Source organism: Bufo bufo, chromosome 2 (assembly GCF_905171765.1).
Source record: "Bufo bufo chromosome 2, aBufBuf1.1, whole genome shotgun sequence".
Lineage (NCBI taxonomy): Eukaryota > Metazoa > Chordata > Amphibia > Anura > Bufonidae > Bufo > Bufo bufo.
This window is the reverse complement of record NC_053390.1, coordinates 155,872,618-155,893,530: the sequence shown is the minus strand read 5'-3', so window position 1 is coordinate 155,893,530 and position 20,913 is coordinate 155,872,618. Positions and strand designations below refer to the sequence as shown.

General features: G+C 37.5%; 1 protein-coding gene across 1 annotated transcript in view; it reads left to right on the top strand.

Annotated features, from left to right (window-relative positions):
* EFNA5 (ephrin A5) overlaps positions 1-20,913 on the top strand; it is a 426,989-nt gene that overhangs the window by 379,538 nt on the left and 26,538 nt on the right. Inside the window, exons 3-4 of the mRNA XM_040421605.1 lie at positions 18,858-18,923; positions 19,336-19,416. Coding sequence (XP_040277539.1) covers positions 18,858-18,923; positions 19,336-19,416 — 147 coding nt within the window. The remainder of the gene's footprint in view (positions 1-18,857; positions 18,924-19,335; positions 19,417-20,913) is intronic.

Below are 20,913 nucleotides of genomic sequence, written 5' to 3'. Positions count from 1 at the left end.
TTAACCTGAAATGGTACCAATAAAAGTTACTCAAACTACACACATTTGTTAGTGCTACATCCGTAATAACACATAAAATAAAATCATGTTATTGTTACCACATGGTAAGCATCGGGTAAATTCACACACATAAAAAAATAAAAAAAAGGAGCATTGCTTGGGGCTTTTTATTAGTATTCTCCCCCCCACAAAATCAATGAAGGTTAGTTTATAGGTGTAGCAGCAAGACAACATTTTAACATACTCTGTAGGTATGACAAAGTGATTTGAACCTGCATAAAGATGCTTAGCAAATCAATCATCACATCTAAGCCAGAATATACCACTAGGTTAAAAGCACAGAATGCTGTACCCACTCCTATACCACATTCTTTGAGGTAGGAATGGGAATGAAAAAAATGATCAGAGATTTCCAGTGCCAATACTATTGGGAATAACTGCTCTAGTGTATCTTTATCATGAGAATCAAAGTGATTTTAGCATGATACATGTATTTCTTTATTTTACTCACTTATATAGCGCTGACATATTCCATAACACTTCACAGTCAGTATCATCACTTGCTGTCCCCAGTGGAGCTCACAATTTAAGTTCCCTATGAGTACGGTATGTCTTTGTAACAGACTGGGCTACCAAGAAGAAAGCCATGCAAACATGGGAAGACCATAAAAAAATCCATGCAGATCGGACTGATTCGAACCTAGGACCTTAGCACTAACCACTGATCCACCATGCTGTCCATACACATAAATACCATTGACTATTCAACAGTTGAACTTTTTACATAATTATTTCATGGAACATTATAGCTGAAATCCAGAGTCTGAAAAGCAGAAACTTTTTAAAAGTAATGTATATGTAAATTTCTGAAATATAACTTCAAAAACTTATTTAAAGTAGCTGTCAGATCTGTTTTCCCCTCTAGAGGCACAGCCACCATTCAAGCACCTATGTCACTTATTATGTACTGTGCATTTCTGTATCTAGTCTAAAAGTCAAGTTATTTTACACATGTCAAGAGGGTTTAATGCTCTTGTTTGGTGAGAGGATTATTTCAGATACAGAAAAGCGAGTGGCAAGCTGTGTATTTTCTAATAATGTTCTTTCACCGAGACAGATAAATCATATACTGCAATAAATGGAATTGCTGGAACTTAAATGGAAGTGTTACTTAGAACCTGTATATTTCAAAAGCAAGTTGTTTTATATTGGAGAGGCATAAAATACTTCTATATATATCTATTCTAAAGAGGCATTTGTCTAGACATCGCTTAGGATCTGTACCAATAGTCATTTACATGAATATATATTATGTGTTAGCATATTGCCACTTTGTCTTTTAGATGCTAGAATGTTAGAAATAAAACATAAAATCCCAATATTTACTTAAATTAATAACTACTTTTTGATTATCACATAATTACATTTATGTATTGTCCTGTACTTTTCATTGACATCATCTGTGGAATCTCACCCCTGATCAGTGTAATATTCTGGCAGGTTTAAATGATGCACCAAAACCTATGTAAAGGGTTATTTTTTTATCCCACATCCATAATGGTCTCACAATCCCTTTTATCCTATTGATGTATCCAGGCAGAGATTGAATGGAGAGGTGGCGTTGCTTGCATGGCTGTTTGTGTAACTCCCATAGAAACGTACTTGTGTGGTCACCTGTCTAGTCATTGCTTACTTGGATTTGGCAGCTGAAGACTGACTTGTCAAGAAAGGTGGGATTTGGGGAGCCCATGATCTGGATGTGAGTTTCCCTCATATCTATTAGACATTTATGATATATCCTATGGATATGTCACAAATGTCTAAAATAGGAATATACCTTTAAGTCTCTAGAAAGTACAGACTACAGAACAAAATAGAACCACCAAGATGCAATGCAATACTTTTGACAACAAATGGCATAGTGCTGTAGAAGTTACTTTGATAAGTGTAGTTTTTCAGTTCTTTATCATCCCCTGAAGACCAAAATATTAAAGGGGTTGTCTGAGATAATTAAAACCTTCATCAACTTTAAAATAAGTAAAAATAACAAGATATACTCATCCACTTGTCCAACACATTCTCTGCTTTGGTCCTCCTGCCACTGTTTGTTTACAAACAGCGGTAGTATCTGGCCTGGATTTGATGCATCACTGCTGCAGCCAATCAGTGCCCTCAGCTGTGGAGCACTGAGGACAGTGATTGACCGCAGCAATCATATGCCGTGTCCAGGCCAGACGCTACTGCAGTTTGTAAACAAACCGTAGCAGGAGTACCGGACCAGAGAACAGCACTGGAGAAGTGAGTGAGTATATCATATATTTTTTTTATGACATTGTATGGGTTTTCCAACATTTGGTTAAAATTTTAATAATCTCAGACAACTTCTTTAATCCCTTGATGACGATGAGCGATTTTCCATTTTTGCATTTTGTTTTTTTTACTCCTTGAATTCTTATAGCCATAGCTGAACATTGCCGTAAGAGGACTTGTATTTTGCAGTAGAAGTTGTACTTTCTAATGGCACAATTTAATTATTGCATAGGATGTAGTGGGAACCTGGAAAAAAAAATCCAAATGTGGTGGAATTGGAAAAAAATGATATTTTTTATGGGTTTTGTTTTTACCATCTAGTTATGTGAACAGGCAATATGTACTTTTCATTGATACCATTTTGGGATGTGTGACTTTTTGATCACTTTTTATATAAAAAAAATTTGGGGAGGTGAAATTGCCAAAAAACGGCAAAGCTGCCATTTATAATACCAAACTAGTATACCGGACTATAGGTCTCTTGCTACATAACATTATACTCGAAAATGTTTTTTATTACATAAAAAAAAAAAGGTTGCATACTACCAGAGATTCAAATGACACTCTTATGGCATAAGTTTGTCCCATTATAGGCTAAGGATATATTCATCATTTATAGCCAAACTATTTACCAGCATAAGCCTCAAACATACAGTGGCCTGGATTTACTAATCAAGCTGTCTAGACCTGCACCAGATTTATCCCAGTCTGGCTGGAACATAAATTTGGTGCAGAGATAGACCCTTTTTTCCAAATCTGTACCAACTAATGGCTGGCTTTAAGACAGAATTTTACCCTAGAATTAGCGCTAAAAGACACATCATAGGTCATGCTTCTTTTACAGTGAATCTCCACCTTTTCTTACAACCCTCCCCCCTTTTTCAAGACTATCAGAAAAAAGTTTAGGAACCCTAGTGGCATCAAATATTGGCAATTAACTGCAACAATTTGTGCTAGTTTTTAGACAGATTTTAGATGCTGAAAAATGAGTAAATGAAGGACTATTGAATGTAGCAGGAACATAGACTAATGGCTGTATTATACTGCATTACACCGATTGTCAGCCAGATCATCGCTAACAAGCATTTGTAGTAACACTTGTTAGTAATTATCTGGCAGTGTAATACTGTTGCCGATTAGCCCTTAAAAATCATCTTTTGCAGGCCGCAGATCGGACTGTCTAATCACTAATCTGCTGCTGACAAACAACTAGTCAGTATGTAGATGAGCGATGGCATTAGCGATTGCTCCTTCCCATACTATGGGAGAGATTTCTGCATGTAAAAGCAGTGGTCTCCTCCACTAATGAACAGGCAATTGCAGGGAAGAAATGCTACCCTCCCGACAATCGTTTGCTACATTGCTATGTAATACAGCCTTAGATACATAGGTTTACAGGATTGCTAGAGTTTGCATAAAGGAAGGTAATATAGTTTAGTAGAAGAGAGATGGGGAGCTTTTTACAAAGCAACCAGATTGCAGTATATATTTTTTAGATTTCAGCATTTTTCAAAAGGAAATTACAAAATAAATAGTGTTGAGCGAGCATGCTCGGCCAAACACCACGTGTGCTCGAGTCAGTGTATTTAAATCTAATTTAGCCTCTATTTCTATGCAGAAGATTGCTGTACAGTGAGAGAATCCCTCAGTGTGTGAGTCCACAGTTTGAGTCCCTGCTCTGACTCCATATATAGCTATGTCTATATATGGAGTCAGTGCTTGCGGACACCCCAGTGTATTTAAATCTAATTTAGCCTGTATTTCAGAAAAGTTTCTGCCGGGATTCAGACTCATAACCTTTTTTCAATTAGAGGCAAGGCACTTAACCACTCAGCTATAATAGTTGCATAGCCAGTTAAAAAAATAAAAATAAATTAGACTTCTACTGTACTGTACTTCTACTGAGACCTATACAGTAGAAGTCTCATACTTTTTTTTTTTGTGTGACTGGCTATGCAGCTATATAGTGTAGTGGTTAAAGTTCTGGACTATGATACAGAAGCTGTGAGTTCAAATCCCATCACAAACTTTTTCAGAAATAGAGTTTAAATTAGATTTATATAATTTATATTTTTTTGATTTTGATTATTTAATTGTAAAAAATGTATGGTACAAAATAAATGTGCAATTACTAGAAAATCCTTACTGCTCTTCGATATTATGGAGCCATAGGCTCAGTATCACACCAGGTTTCAACTAGAAGCAATAACTACCTAATGTGGCATGTTCCTGCAAATTCTACAATTCATGAGAAAAATAAACTGTATGTTTAATGTTGGAGCCATACAGAGTTACTGTAAGGGCTGATATGTTCAACTCAATTCTGTAATAAAGCCGTTTGCATCTGCTCAGTGTAGTTAAAATGCTCAATGAATATATAAAGGAACCTGTGAATAATAACCAAAATGTAGTTTAAATAAAAAAGATTCCTGACCCACCTTTATGAATAGAAATATTACGACGGAACAATATAGGTGTACTTAACAGATACTAAAATACTACATGTAATACTGTATAGCAATGGTGAATGAAATCTTACTGACAACAGCTTATCTTTATCTAGTTTTTTCTACGAATATGAAAGTTATTTTTGTAGTCTTTTAACCTACAAAATAAGTATTCCTTTCCACATATTAGAAGTTCTGAGTTTCCTAACAATAGACATTTCATCAATAATTCTTTGGAAGGTTTATCCACAGTACCTAAGTGACTGAACTTTAGATTCAACAGTTAATCAATATTCAAATTCTTAGGAGCTTTGACACAACATAGATCTCAGATCACTAAACCTTTATGCAGCTAATATACTGTGTATTCAAGATTCCGATATAAATTTAATAGAATCTAGAAATTTCTATCTACGTGTACAAACAACCTAATTTCACCAGGGAGTAGGCGGCCGTTCATGTTTATTTTGTCACTTTGCTTATGATAAGAATCATACCCAGCTCTGCCGGCATACTATCGCTTATTTTAGGAAACCAATGAAATAAACATTTGTGACTTGGGCATGATAGAATTGAGCACAAACCTAACATGTGACTGTAGTTTTAATTTTAGGCTGTAAGCTCAGAGGAGTAAAATATATGTACTAGATTTTAGTCATGGCTTTTTGTGGTACAAAAAATGGACAAAATAGAAGTAAAATATATTTTAAAAAATGTCATAACTTCTTGAAGTTAATATATTGTTTTAACATGAATTCTGAGATCTGGGAATAAAATAGGCTTGACATGGCTTAGGTGCATAAATGTTTATTAAACTATGATAAAATATGCTAAAGATACTGTATATAACATACGGAGTAGAGTAAATAACAGTCACTTAGGCAGTGAACATGAACAAGCTCCCCATCAACCAGTTTCCTAACATGGTATCTAGCCGATGCCCATCTGATAGTAAGAGAGGTGATAGATGACATCTTACTTGATTGATATCATCAGTGGAGCTAAACTCTGTTATATGCTGAGATGTTTTCTAGCTCCCTGGCCCCTCCTATTCACGAGACATCTTACCGAGATGCTCCTAAAGGTCTTCCGTGTACAGTACGCTTGAAAAGTTGAAACCTTAGGAACACGGCCTGGTACCACTAAACAACTACATTACAAAAAATTAATGGGAAAGAACCACTAAAATAAACCTTGCCACATAAATTGTCAACCATTTGTCATCTTTCTTTCATTTATCATACAGACTATGACTGTAACAGAAGTTTCTGGGCCCAATGCAAAATCTATAACACAGTCAACTAGCTACCAGAGGCCATTTATATCAGTAATGTCTTCTTACGTGGTAGAGGAACCTTTTGGCCCCCTCAGGTTCCAGGTTCTGGGAGAGATTATTAGCTTTATACCCTTTATAGTTATAATTCTGATGTAATGCCAACTTCCTTAAGATTATTCTGTTGACAACATTGAGATTCCTTGGCTGCTGTGACTACTTACAGAAGGATTTTCACATCTGTCCCCTTAGTTCTGAGGATCCCAATAACCTATGGAGAAAATGAAAGCAGTAAGAAGTAGGCACGGGTACACATATCAGTAGAGGTAGAAAAGGGAGAATCATAAGAGAGTCATAAAGAAAGTGAGGTGTCCAACTTAAGCCCCATTCTTCTGCTCAGTGAGTAAAGTGTTCTGGCACTAGGTTTCCTTTCCTTTCCATAGTTGTCTACATATAATAATAAGAGGTATGGAAAGTACACAAGGGTCATATGTTCCTTATTGCTCTTTAAGAGATTGGTAGGAGCATTAACATGTTGTGCTACTTCATACTAGTGTTGAGCGCGAATATTCGAATATCGATTTTTTTTTTTTGCGAATATCGGCCCTTCGCTAATATTTTGAATAGCACTATAATAGCACTATAATATTTTGATTAGCACTATAAATTCGCTATTTCGAATATTCTTTTTTTTTTAGTTTTTTTTTTATTGTTATATTTTTTTCTTTCCCACTACCCAAAAGTAGTTCTTACCTGTCCTGAGGCTTCCTGGCTGCTCCAGTCAGTGCCCGTTGCCGATTCTGCCGACTTCCGTGCTTATGGAGCGTCCCCATCACCATGGGAACGCCTCCATACTAGAATGTACTGTCGGACGTGAGAATTAAGTTGAAATCGTAATTCAATTATTATAACTTGAATTAATCGAATTGCGATTTCAACTTTAATTCTAGCAAGCAGACCCATTAGAAACACAGCTCTAAGTTGAAACCGCAATTCGATTATTATAACTTGAATTAATCGAATTGCGATTTCAACTTAGCACTGCTATATTCCATATTCGTTATTAACTTTGTTAATTCTAGCAAGTAGACCCATTAGAAACACAGCTCTAAGTTGAAATCGCAATTCGATTATTATAACTTGAAGTAATCGCATTGTGATTTCAACTTAGACCTGGTTTACTATGGTTGGCTTGGTAGAATTAGCGAAGATGACGAATATGACAAATGTATTCGTCATATTCCTCAAAACGAAGATAACAAAGTATTCTCCATCTTCGTTTTAGCTCCATATTCGTCAACTTCGCTAATTCTAGTAATCAAATAGGAAAGTTGACTATAGAGACAGCTGTGTTTAATTCGCTATGTGATTATATTACTTTGCTTTTTTAAAAATAAATAGAATAATTATTATCAAGTATTATAATTATTTTATTTATTTTAAAAAAAGCAAAGTAATATTATCGCATAGCGAATTAAAAACTTAGCTGTCTCTAGTCAACTTTCCTATTTGATTGCTAGAATTAGCGAAGTTGACTAATATGGAGCTAAAACAAAGATGGAGAATACTTTGTTATCTTCGTTTTGAGGAATATGACGAATACATTCGTCATCTTTGCTAATTCGAGATATCAAACCAATAGGAAAGTTACCTTAAGTTAAAATCGCAATACGCGATTATTTAAAACGCATATTAATCGCGATAACTAGAATAATGACGAATATTCGATTTCGACGAATATGAGACGAATATTCAAGCGAATATTCGCGAATTTCGTCGAAATCGAATATGGCACCTCCCGCTCATCACTACTTCATACCCTTAGTCAAATCCACCATATTGCAAGATAACAAATCTTGAATAAAACACTAGGATAAAATATTGCTTTAGGCTACTTTTACACTCGCGCTTGGTGCTAATCCATCATGAATGGATCCGTTTGTATTATCTTTAACATAGGCAAGACAGATCTGTCTTGAACACCATTGAAAGTCAATGGAGGACGGATCCGTTTTCTATTGTGTCAGATTGTGTCACAGAAAACGGATCTTCCCCATTGACTTACATTGTGTGTCAGAATGGATCCGTTTGGCTCAGTTTCATCAGACGGACACCAAAAAGCTGCAAGCAGCGCTTTGGTGTCCACCTCCAAAGCGGAATAGAGATGGAACGGAGCCAAACTGATGCATTCTGAGCGGATCCTTTACCATTCAGAGTGTATTAGGGCAAAACTGATCCGTTTTGGACCGCTTGTGAGAGCCCTGAATGGATCTCACAAACGGAATGCCAAAACTCCAGTGAGAAAGTAGCCTTATCTGAGATTGGGTCAAGTCCTTTGATTGTACTGGTGTGACTGGATTTAGTTATTGTTGGCATCCACACGGTTTGTGTCTATAGCCCAAACTATGAGTGTTTGCCAACTCAGGCTGGGTTCACACGGGCATGACGGATTTGTTCAGGATGCGTCCTGGGTGTATTGCGGCAAACCCACGCGAGTAGGTACCCAATTGCCGTCAGTTTTTACTGCGATTGCGTTCCGTTGTTCAGTTTTTATCGCGCTTTGCACGGGCGTGATAAAAAACTGACTGTGGTACCCAGACCTGAACTTCTTCACTGAAGTTCAGGTTTGGGTTCGGTGTTGTGTAGATGTAATTATTTTCCCTTATAACATGGTTATAAGGGAAAATAATAGCATTCTTTAATACAGAATGCTTAGTAGAAGGTCAATTGAGTGTTAAAAAATAAAAAATAATTAACTCACCTTCTCCTCTTGATCGCGTAGTTGCCGATCTCCTTACTACTTTAATCATGAGCTGCCGGCTAAAGGACCTGTGGTGACGTCACATCACATGGTCCAATCACAAGGTCCATCACCGTGGTGATGGACCATGTGATTGGACCATGTGATGTGACGTCACCACAGGTCCTTTAGCCGGCAGCTCATGATTAAAGTAGTAAGGAGATCGGCAACTACGCGATCAAGAGGAGAAGGTGAGTTAATTATTTTTTATTTTTTAACCCTCAATTGACCTTCTACTAAGCATTATGTATTAAAGAATGCTATTATTTTCCCTTATAACTATGTTATAAGGGAAAATAATACAGTGAATAGACTGTCATCTTAGCAACCATGCGTGAAAATCACACTGCATCCGCACTTGCTTGCGGATGCTTGCGATTTTCACTCAGCCCCATTCACTTCTATGGGGCCTGCGTTGCATGATAAACGCACAATATAGAGCATGCTGCGATTTTCACGCAACGCATAAGTGATGCGTGAAAATCGCCGCTCATGTGCACAGCCCCATAGAAATGAATGGGTCCGGATTCAGTGCGGGTGCAATGCGTTCACCTCACGCATTGCACCCGCGTGGAAATCTCGCCCGTGTGAACTCAGCCTAATGCAGGACATCCCAAACTGTGTTGCTGTTCCAGTGGTGCCTACAAAAGCATATAATCAAGCAACATTTACAATGAGCTCTGTCGAGCTGTAATCCAATGGAGATTGACTTAATATGTGCAATTTACTTTCACCAGCTGAACCCAGCAGAGAATGCTATCTAGATCAGGTCTATGAAAAATCTAAAGCTAGCCATACACATCAACTTTTGCCAAGACCAGACAACTATATAATATGTATGTATGGGTTGCCCTGACTTTATTTCAGCAGCAGATGTCATGGGAAAGAAGGATAGAGCTGTAACATTCAGTGTGCCCCATCCTTTTGTACTCAGGGAAGATACAGTAAGATGCCACCAGAAGGGTTTGGAAGCAACTTATTCCTAGCTCTCCATTAAAGAGGACCTTTCACCTGGAAAAACATTGTGAACTAAGTATGCTGACATGGAGAGCGGCGCCCAGGGATCTCACTGCACTTACTATTATCCCCGGGCGACGCTCCGTTCTCCCGTTATGCCCTCCGGTATCTTCGCTCAGTAAGTTATAGTAGGCGGTGTCTGCCCATGTTCTGTGGGCGTCTCCTTCTCCTAGGCTGTAGCGCTGGCCAATCACAGCGCACAGCTCACAGCCTGGGAGTTTTTTTTCTCCCAGGCTGTGAGCTGTGCGCTGCGATTGGCCAGCGCTACAGCCTAGGAGAAGGAGACTCCCACAGAACAAGGGCAGACACTGCCTACTATAACTTACTGAGCGAAGATACCGGAGGGCATAACGGGAGAACGGAGCGTCGCCCGGGGATAATAGTAAGTGCAGTGAGATCCCTGGGCGCCGCTCTCCATGTCAGCATACTTAGTTCACAATGTTTTTCCAGGTGAAAGGTCCTCTTTAAGAGCACATGCATGTTTGGCCAAGCTGTGAATCAAAGTGTATCGGTAGGGGGTACAGGAGGAAAGCATTCATATGACAGCTATCTAAAATGCATAGCCAGCCCTTGGGTTAATTATACCAGTGACGAAAGCTGCTTTCATGTACATTATTTGTGGGACTGTATGTTCTCTAAGAGCAACACGTCTTTAGTCAGAAGAGCAGCTTGTCCTAATATCACGCAATTGGCAAAATTCCTCCTCCACAATTATGAAAGTCACATATTAGACAAATCCATATCTCCTTATTACTCACACCTTGTTATACAGTCATATTAAATGCATTATGCATATTTTACATGATCAGGTAATTTTGCTATAATAAGATTTTTTTTTTTTCTTAAGAACTGTAGCATCACAGCAGTTCACAAAGAGCTTCTGGTATCAAAGAGCTGCGCCGAGTATTTAATAGAGCTTGGTTGTAAGTGTTTTTGTTCCAGCAGAGCTGATAGATTCATCTCCATCTGTTCCATATTCATAACAAAGGAGCCGGCGTACAGGAGGGCTGACTTCCCTAGAGTCGAATAGAAATGATCTTTTCAACACACAATAAAAAGACTCACGCATGGTCACTTAAACTATGTCGAGAAAGCAGTAAGTGCCGAGGGCACTTCACCACTGATTTCACCTATAACATAGCATCATCTCAGCGCATACATTTCTCTGACATGCTGGAAGTCCTTTATGTGCTATTTCTTCTATAGCAACATTTGGTGTAGTGCTACTGAATTGCTGCTTTTAAAATGCAGGAAATTAGGTGTAATTAAATGTCGCTTTCAAGGCAAATCCACCAAAGTTATTTTTTTCTGCCCCATCTCTCTTTACTATTAAGCGATAAAAACGGTTCCCCCTATCCTGCGCAGTTTCGTATCTCTACCTTTATAATCTGCAATTTTCCCGAAAGCTTCAATAGCCCATGCCAGTTTTATGACGACTCCATATGTAGATGCTGAATGGCAATTAAAAGGCAGACTTCGACCAAGTGTCTTCAATAAAGTGAAAAAATGAGGCTCGACACATTCACACCGAACTGAGCTCCAGCGATTTCCACTAAAAACCGTTAAAGGAGCTATTGAATGTGCTCTTATTATATGTGTAATTGCATTCGACTAATGCTTCTTGTCTCTGCGCTATCACCATTGTGACTCCCTTTAATCGTGCTTCAATTGAAGCAGTATGTTATACACTGTCATATAATGTGGGTTTAACTTGTAATTTTGTGCTGCCAAATATCATTGTGAACTGTTTTAATTTATAATTGTTATCTTTAATCTGTCTGTTCTCTTTCATTTGGTAATTATTACTATGTTGCGTCTTTGTAATTCTATGCAAATGAGAATGGGGGGTGCGAAAACTTCAATGAGGTTCTCGCATTCAGTCTTTATTTTCGGCATGTGCTGGTTTTCCTGAGCGGAAATAATACAATCTTAAAGGGAAGGTTAACCCATGGCTCTGCTTTCCAGAGAATAATAAAGAGTTCCCTAAAAATCTATTTTATATTATTAGGGATTGCTGGAATACCACCCATTAACTGCAGAAGAGAATGGGAATTTAGTACAAGTTTTAAACTATACACTTCGTACATTAGCCTTACAGATTTCATTGCTCTTGCAGCTAACTGGACTCCTTCTGGGAGTAATATTACCTTAGGGACCTTTTGTTAACAGAATTGAAATGTAGCTTCAAGGCTGGATCTATACGATAAAGAGAACCTGTCACCCTAAAAATGCAGTGCAATCTGTAGGCAGCATGTTATAGAGCAGGAGGAGCTGAGCAGATTGATGCATAAGACTGAGGCCGCCCCATGTACAGACGCCCCATGTACAGATATCAGTGATTGACAGCTGCCTCTGTATACACACATACATAGAGAATGCACTGAACAACTGATAATAGCCAAATGGGCCGTTGAGTCAGTGTAGCAGAGATTTAAATGTATAAATTAAAAGTTTTATTGAATCTTTCAGCAAACTATAGATCAATCTGCTCAGCTCATTCCTCTCTATAACATGCTGCTTCATGCTGCAATGCATTTCGTGGTGACCAGTCCTCTTTTAAAGAAGACCCCTCACCTCTCCTGACTGATCTGTAAATACTTGTGATCCCCATGAAATATTTCTGGAGGATCTTTTCTTATAACAGTGTTGTGTCATTCCTCTATTATTCCTTCTAGCTGTATATTCATAAATTGCCAAGTGGGTGTAACTGTTGTCTATTTTTGTCATAAATTTCTGGGAAAAATAACAGTGGAACTGCAGAACACAGTTATATGAGTTATAAGAATAGATGCAGAAGAACCGAAATGTCCTCTTTAAAGGGTTCTTTAGTTTTCCACTGGGGGAATATACAAAGTTAACATAGCTTTGTAAATGGGCCTTAGCCAGAGAGATTAGAAGAGACTTTAAGTTAGGTTTGGTTAATGCAGTACCAAACATAACACGGTAACACAGTATATAAGGCCGTAAAAAGACATTTGTCCATCCAGTTCAGCCTGTTATCCAGAGGAAGGCAAAAAAAAACCTGTGAGGTAGAAGCCAATTTTCCCCACTTTAGGGGAATAAAAAATTCCTTCCCGACTCCAATCAGGCAATCAGAATAACTCCCTGGATCAACGACCCCTCTCTAGTAGCTATAGCCTGTAATATTATTACACTCCAGAAATACATCCAGGCCCCTCTTGAATTCCTTTATTGTACTCCCCATCACCACCTCCTCAGGCAGAGAGTTCCATAGTCTCACTGCTCTTACCAAAAAGAATCCTCTTCCAACATTGTACTCAATGGAAACATTTCCATATATGTTGAAATATGGACTTTAGGACGTATGTCTAGGCAGCATACAGACAATATACTATTATATTCACTTAATTGAAAAACCTAGTGGACTATTATGATTTTTAATACAAGGAGGATACTGTAAAACAGTTGCATATCTCACTCACATGTTCAATGTATAGATCCAGATATTTTCCCGGTGCATTTACTGAACATCTACCAATAAGCTGGTATGAACAGCACTTCATTGGTGTTAATGACTACAATATTACATGTGACATGGATAGTGGGGAGGGGAAGTGGATAGAGGTAATACTTATATGACATATTAGCAGCCAAATGTCTTTGTAAAGTAGCCTTAACCCAGCAGTCTACGAATGGTACTTTACTGCAATAATACTGAATATTATATTGTAACTATATAGGAACAGATTTTTCAGATTCCTATTGGTTTCAGCCATAATTACTATTGAATATTTTTTTAGATTAAAATTATATTGTGCCAGAAGTTCAAAATATGTAATTCAAACTCAGATTCCTGGGCGCAGTTCAAGTAAAAACCTTAAACTAGTTAAAGGTATTGAAAAGTCAATGATTAGGAGAAGTACAACACAGATGCATTGCTTGTTTTCTTTGTAGGCATTCCATCATGTTTTATTATCATTATGTCAGATTATCTATGTCCTGTCATGTATTATTAGTGTTCTATCATAACTATTTTTGTTTTTCCTAATATATTACAAGGAGATAATCAGATTTCATTTTGTACCAGTCAAAACCAATACTGATTTGATTCATTGGGAAATAAATAATCTTATAGAGCTGGCACATTATTTAGAAGCCACTGAATAGCTAATACTTCATCTTTTTGTTAACAATATGCAGTCATTGTCCAGACTGTATGATGTAGGAGTCATTAATATTACTGAAGATAGATGTTAGGCTTGCATATAGTCTAGATTATATAGGAAACCCAATGCAATTCCCATCAAAAGTGGGAATGGGGGGGGGGGAAGGGGTTCTGTAATCGGCATCTTTTACTATTTAAGTCTTTGTATTGAATGAATTTAATGCTGGGGGAACACAATGAGAGAATTTTGAAACCAGTGAGTCTTCTTCTGAGGTTGGAAGTTGTTTAACTGTACAACATGTTTAAGCCAATCAACTAGTTGGATCTGAATATTGTCTTTAGGGGGGTTTCACACATATAGGGCCATTTATCAAAGATTGGTCTTTTACACCAGATTTAGAAATCTACTACTCTGCAGGTGGATGCTCCTAAATTATGAATAGGCACAGGCCATCTCATAAATTAGACGCATTCTCTGGTACCCCGTGCAACAAAAAGAAATCTACAGCAGCTCAGAGCTCAAAAACTGGCGCAAATGAAGATAAATGTATTGAGCCTTATGGCCCCATCCCTCCCTTGTCACACCTCCTTTCTCACATGTGGTGTCTAAAACACAGTGTTTGCAACTTTTTTACGCCAGAGAACTGGCACAAGGAAATCTCCTCCATAATGTTTTTTTGGAAGAAAAAAAATATCTAAATTTTTTTGTGACTTTTCCAGATTTTTTTTTCTAGCATTTTTCCCTAAAAAACATTGTGGCCCAAAGTTAGCTAAAAATCAACCGTGAAATATAAAATGCAGCATGCTTTAGGCATGGTGTTTCTTTCAAGCGTTTTTCCCATCGGCTTCTCTATGGAACAAAAGACATGTTAAAATGTATAATAAAAAAAAATAACAAAAACATCACCAAAAGAAGTTTTAAAAATGCATAAAAATTTTCGAACTTTTTTAGAAGCACCAAAAAAACCTATGTGTAAAAAAGCCTAACAAGAGACATGTGGTAACCTAAAAAGCATTCATATGGGTTTAAAAAAATTGTATTAGGTTTGCTGCTAGTTTAATTTATATATTTTTCTGTATGTTCTTATACCACTGATACTAGTTTCTGGACCTCGTAAGGTTCATAGTCTTGCTGAAATTATTCAAACACTCTATAAAATGTATAATATATGCCACTTGGACAGATCCTTAAGAACTCCTTCAAAGGGATCCACACAGTTGTAAGAGGAAGGAAATGAGCAGCAACTCCCAGCAGAAAAGATAAAGTGACCTTTTACTCATCTAAGAGTCTTTTTCGGAGCGAGTGCTATCTGCTAAAATGCCTCCCAAGTTTGGTGAATTAAAAGTCACAGGCATAAAAAGGTGCAGAAATATCTCAGAGTTTTATGGAGCCATAATACTTTCATGTGTATGAGGCTGAATATACATCTCCCCTAAAATAGTTTTCAATATGTCTATCAGTCTTCATTGGCTTGGGAAAAAAACAAATTATTACAGTCATTTTATCTTGATTTTGGCTCTAACAACCATTCATATTTAAAGATTCATGGAATATTTACTTCTGTACATGGTAGCATTAGTACAAGGCATGTTTGCTTTCCTTTTGATTTGCATAGCAAACAGGAAAGAATGAGAGAATGCATAACTAAAAGGTCAGAATATTATTAGTGAGGTTGAAATGTAGGTTTTCTTTGTAGGTCAAGGCACTATGTGAGAGAGAGAGAGAGTGTTTTACAGGCAATTGGGTCACTGTCAATTTTGGTTGAATATAGTTGGACCCAAATCAAATTGAATCTATTGGACCAATTCAGACAAATCACATCCAAATCGAATTTTAAACCCTTAATGACTTCCGTTTTACGTTAGCCATTAATGGTTTTTATTCTAGGCAGCCACCACTTTATGGCAGCTTAGAATAAGTGTTTCATGGGTCTCCCATACAGTGGAGAGCAGGGCTCAGTTCTTACATAAGAACAAGCTTCCTACTCTAATGGCCCAGATTGGCGGAAGCACCAATCCCAATCTGGGATGTTTAACCCCTTAGATGCTGTGGAAAATATTGACTGCACCATCTGAGCAGTTTAGAGGAAGAGAGCCCCCTCCACCTCCCATCAGCACTGCATAAATGAGATCATGGAGTGCCAATGTCTTTGTCTATGAATAATCAAAATTACATTTATACATATAGTTGTTATAGTTACAAAGGTTGAAAAAAGGCACAGGATCCATCAATTCCAATTTGTTTGCTTTTTTTAAGGAAACTAGACTACCTAGAGGACCATATAAAATTCAAAAACTCAACATAACCATCCTAACTACTAAGCCATAATTCTGCTCTAGGCAAGAGAGTTCTAGCCATTAAAATTTTTTGGTTCATAGTTTGGTAATCCTAGCCATTTTAAGCTCTAGAAATTTAGTTGGATGGAGGCAGCCATTCAACATGTACCAGAAGAATGTTTTTTTCTTTTCCATACTCTCACTCCTCCCTGACTCCATGATACCATCTAAAGTTTCTTAGACTTGAAATCACTTTAAATAACCCACTTTGGAAATAAACTATGTTATTTTATATGGAGAATCTGGTTTTATGCTCACCTTTCTCTGAACCTAGGAAGCAATTTTCAGTGGTTAATACTTCTGGTACTTTGTTAGTACAAATAAATACTTCTGGTAATGGACTAGAATTAAAAAGGCTCTCAGCTCTTTCATAAATTAATCTATTTATAATGTTCTTATTTATAGTAGTATATAATTACAGTTAACAAGATTCTTCCATTGACAACATTTATCGCGTATCCACAGGAAAGGTGATAAATGTGTAATCTCCGGGGGTCTGACCACTGGAACCAATACTGATTATGAGAACGGGGTCACCTAATCCCCTGTGTGAATGGAGTAATGGTACACATGTGCTACCCTAGCCCTGTATCTAAATACCAACACTAGGGGATTGTACTTTCTTGGCACCCAGCTTCCATACCACACCTCATGGCACCCCTGCTTGAATTTTTCATATCCTTTTGAAGGAAGAAGCTATAAACGGTTGAAGCATGGTTGACTCGTGCAGATTATATTTGTCCCGCTCACTTGTTTTTCTATAGAGGAAGTTGTTTTTTATGTCAAATAGAAAAAAGTTTTGCGTTAACTAAAGTGACACATAGAATGTGTTGATTATTAAATTGTGCCAAGTAATTCCTTTCCTTATCTCACTGCTAATGACACTTTGAGATAAAGCTGATGCATCAGATTCAGAACACAACACTATTAGAAGCTATGAGGAAGCAAAGTGAGACTAAAGCTCTTAGTAAAAACGTTCATTTGGACACTTCCTATAAACCATAATAGATGTTTTTTCTTAGGTTACTTTCTTTACCCAGAGTCTTCATAGCTTAGAGGTTTTTTTTTTTTTTTTTTTTTTTTTACAGTTCCTCTTACTATAATTAGATCCTCCCAGTTCAAACATAAGCAGCCTGGGGACTTTGGCTACTAATATTCATTGCAGGAAATTGTAATCAAAGGCTTTTGTATCAATGTTATAAATTTACAGTTTATAATTGAGAATTTTTAAAACCTGTCAACTGCATTGAGGTGGCAAATACCATTTTGTTGAAGGGTATTTGAAAAAGGGTAGTCAAAAAAGGACAATAGTTCCAACATGACAGTAAAATCGGCAGCATTCATATTTTTGTCTTTTATTTAAGTGTTGACCAAGGTTAGCAAAATAGGTCCATCAAGTGCAACCAATAATCTTATCATGTTGATCCAGAAAAAGTTTAAAAGTCTTATGAGGCGGGTGCCAATAGTCCCATATTAAAGGGGTTTTCTGGATATAAAATTTTCCCTTTCCTTGTGCTTCCCCTACCAGGCGCTGCAACTTACTAATGTACTTTCTCGAATTCTTCTGTCTCACTCCAGAGATCGTGAGCGTGGGCACATGCCTTCTGTGAAGAATGTATTTTCTCTGCCATCACGACCAGGCCTCTCATGATCCCCACTTTCAGAATCCCTGACAGAATGGTCATGATGTCATACCCATATGATCTTAGATTGGGCTGGTTGATACTCTCAATCCACAAGCAGTATAGGCAGAGACCATTGCTCTTCATATTGAAGATGTGTGGGAGAAAACATTAGGGAGAGACAGGGTGTAGTGGGTGGAGTTTTTGGCCCAGTAAGGGGTGTAGTAGAAATTTACATTTCTGGCTGACCTTGCAGCACACAGCATTATGGGCTGTGTTGTGGCTGCAGCTCATATACAGTATGCCCACAGCTTATAAGTTTGGGTTGTAAACAGTAGAGCACAGAGGGAGCATGGAGATTGAAGGAAAGACTTAGGAAAAGTTGACAGGTACACTATTATGCTCTGTTGAATACTAGACGTGGTTTACACAGTTAACATTTTTAGGATCCCCTACAATCCCTTTAAGGAGAAAAAAAAACTTCCCTACCCCAAATATGGCAATCACAATAAAAATGTATGGGGCTAAGCTGTAATACTGGGCACAGTGCATGGACAAGTTGGGGATTTTTCTGGAAAAGATACATTTTTTATATTCACTTTAATCAGTGTAATATTTCAGTTTACACCATCAGATTTTGTACTTTCTAAATTCAGATAATCTGTTATTATCAAACATCTTTCATGAGAAAAAAAAATTAAGGTAAAGGTATGTTAAAAACTTGATCAGCCTTTTTAAAGAAACCTGCCATAATGAATTTGAGCCAGAGCCATTTTGGTACAGTTTGGTTAGTAAGTCTGCCCTATTGTGTGAAGTGGCTCAATAGGTAAATACATTTCTGTAAATGCTAAATAAAGATGGAGAAAATATTAGAAAATTTTATCAGACAATATCAGTGAAACTATTTCTTTGTTTTGTCCTTCAGCTTCAGCAATCCCAGACAATGGAAGAAGATCCTGTTTAAAACTCAAAGTCTACGTACGGCCACAAAGTAAGTGTCTTTCCTTCGCTTCAGTAGGTGGCCACTAATGCATGTTTTAACGTGTGCTACAATTAAGAGCCTTCCAGTTTTTATCGTAAAGCCTTGTGTGGTACCTTGACATCTGTGGTTTATTTTTCATTATAATTTCTAATCATTCATCACTGAGCACTATTAAATACTTGCTAACTTGTTGTTTCTCAAATGTTGTCTATGTCGAGTTTATAAAAAGAAAAGCAAAATTTGGCATTTGGAGATATGCCCTGTAGATCAAAGTAAAAAAAAATATATAGAAAAGCAAAAAGAAAATACAAAAATTATGTAGAACAAAACAACAAAAAAAGAGATAAACTAAGAAGCAAAAGTGATGGAGTTGAAGAGATCTCACTAACATATTTGGCTGTTATCTCTATTTTTATTATAGACAGCTGTTTGAAAACTATAGGTGTTCATGACCGTGTTTTCGATGTTAACGACAAAGTAGAAAATTCATTAGAACCAGCAGGTTAGTATGCTTAGAGACTATCTTTTAACCAATTTATCCTTCCCTTTGGTCTTTCTTATTGCAAGCCTTGCATGCCTTGCATGATGTCGGTGCTATTGCTGTCATGGTAAACCTCATTTCCTTAGAGCGTTATGGATTGCATGAAAGACACCACTGTATTTCCTGAATGTTTTGTGTATGCTGCTATTGGTAAAATATTATTATTAGAAGCCAGTGACATGTTCTTTATGTGTATGGCTTGCATGCAGATGCACAGAGTCCCTGTTTTATGTATGTAGAGTCCATGTCTTTTGACAAATGTCTTCTTTATCAGTTTCTTGCATACTCTCTTATCTGTTTAATGCATAGATGATGTGTGTTGTATTGACCCACGTAACGCATGACTAAATGCACCCCTCTGTGTAGCCTTGAAACCTGTACTTGTCCACATTTGTGCCAGTTTCTGTATTTTTCATTGATTAAGCAAAGAGCAACATAACACTTTCTGGCTTAGCATACAATTTGGTGGCGGTGCCCACTTTTCAGATTGTCAGATCAGAAGCATCCTAGTGTCACTAAACAATAAGACACATTTTTATGTAAAACTCCATCCTTGTGTACTTGTTTATAATCATCAATGTTTCATAATAGGGAGATTCTGTGTATTTTGTTTTGTCATATATTTTCATGAATTTAGAATGATATGCTGTAGCCTTCTTTAATGTGTGGAGGGATGGACAGAAAACCCATGGAAGCACTCAGTAGTGCTTCCGTGGGCTTTGGATCCATGCCTCCATTCTACACCGCATCTTCCAGATTGCAGACCCATTCAAGTGAATGGGCCCGCATCCGTGATGCGGGCTGCACACCGGGGGCATCCCGTGTATTGTGTACAGTATGGCCACGGCCGGGCAACGACCGTGTGCATTAACCCTTAGTAACAGTTGTTTATGCCTAGTGAATCCTAACCAGTCTCATCAATTGCAGGCCAAAATAACTTTCTTTTAAGCTGACCATAGACTTTAGATAGCTGACATACAAATGCCCCCTAACCTGTCAACTACTATTCTTGACCACCCCGTACACATGCACAATCAACTAATCTGAATGTGTATACGTTCTCGAAGGGAAGGGAATAACCTTGAGAAAGGTCCTGTGACAAAACTGGAACTTTGCTGTCTGTACATGGATAAATACACTACACATTGGATCTGCGGCTTTATTTTTGTAGATAGATAGACAAGGAACTGATGCAGCACTCCTAAAATAGGGTGTTGGATCCACTTTATTAACCCCCAACCGCAATGTTTCAGCCCAACAGAATGAGACCTTTCTGAAGCAGGAGAAAGACCTGAAGTGGGAGAAATGTCTCATTGTGTTGGGCTGAAATTTTGAAGTTGGGGGTAACTAAAGCAGGTCCACCACCATTTTTTTACCTATTTTCGGAGTGCTGTCTCATCTGTTCTTGGTATATGCGTTGGCCTACAACCAATGGTCTTGAAGGGATTTCACCCATAT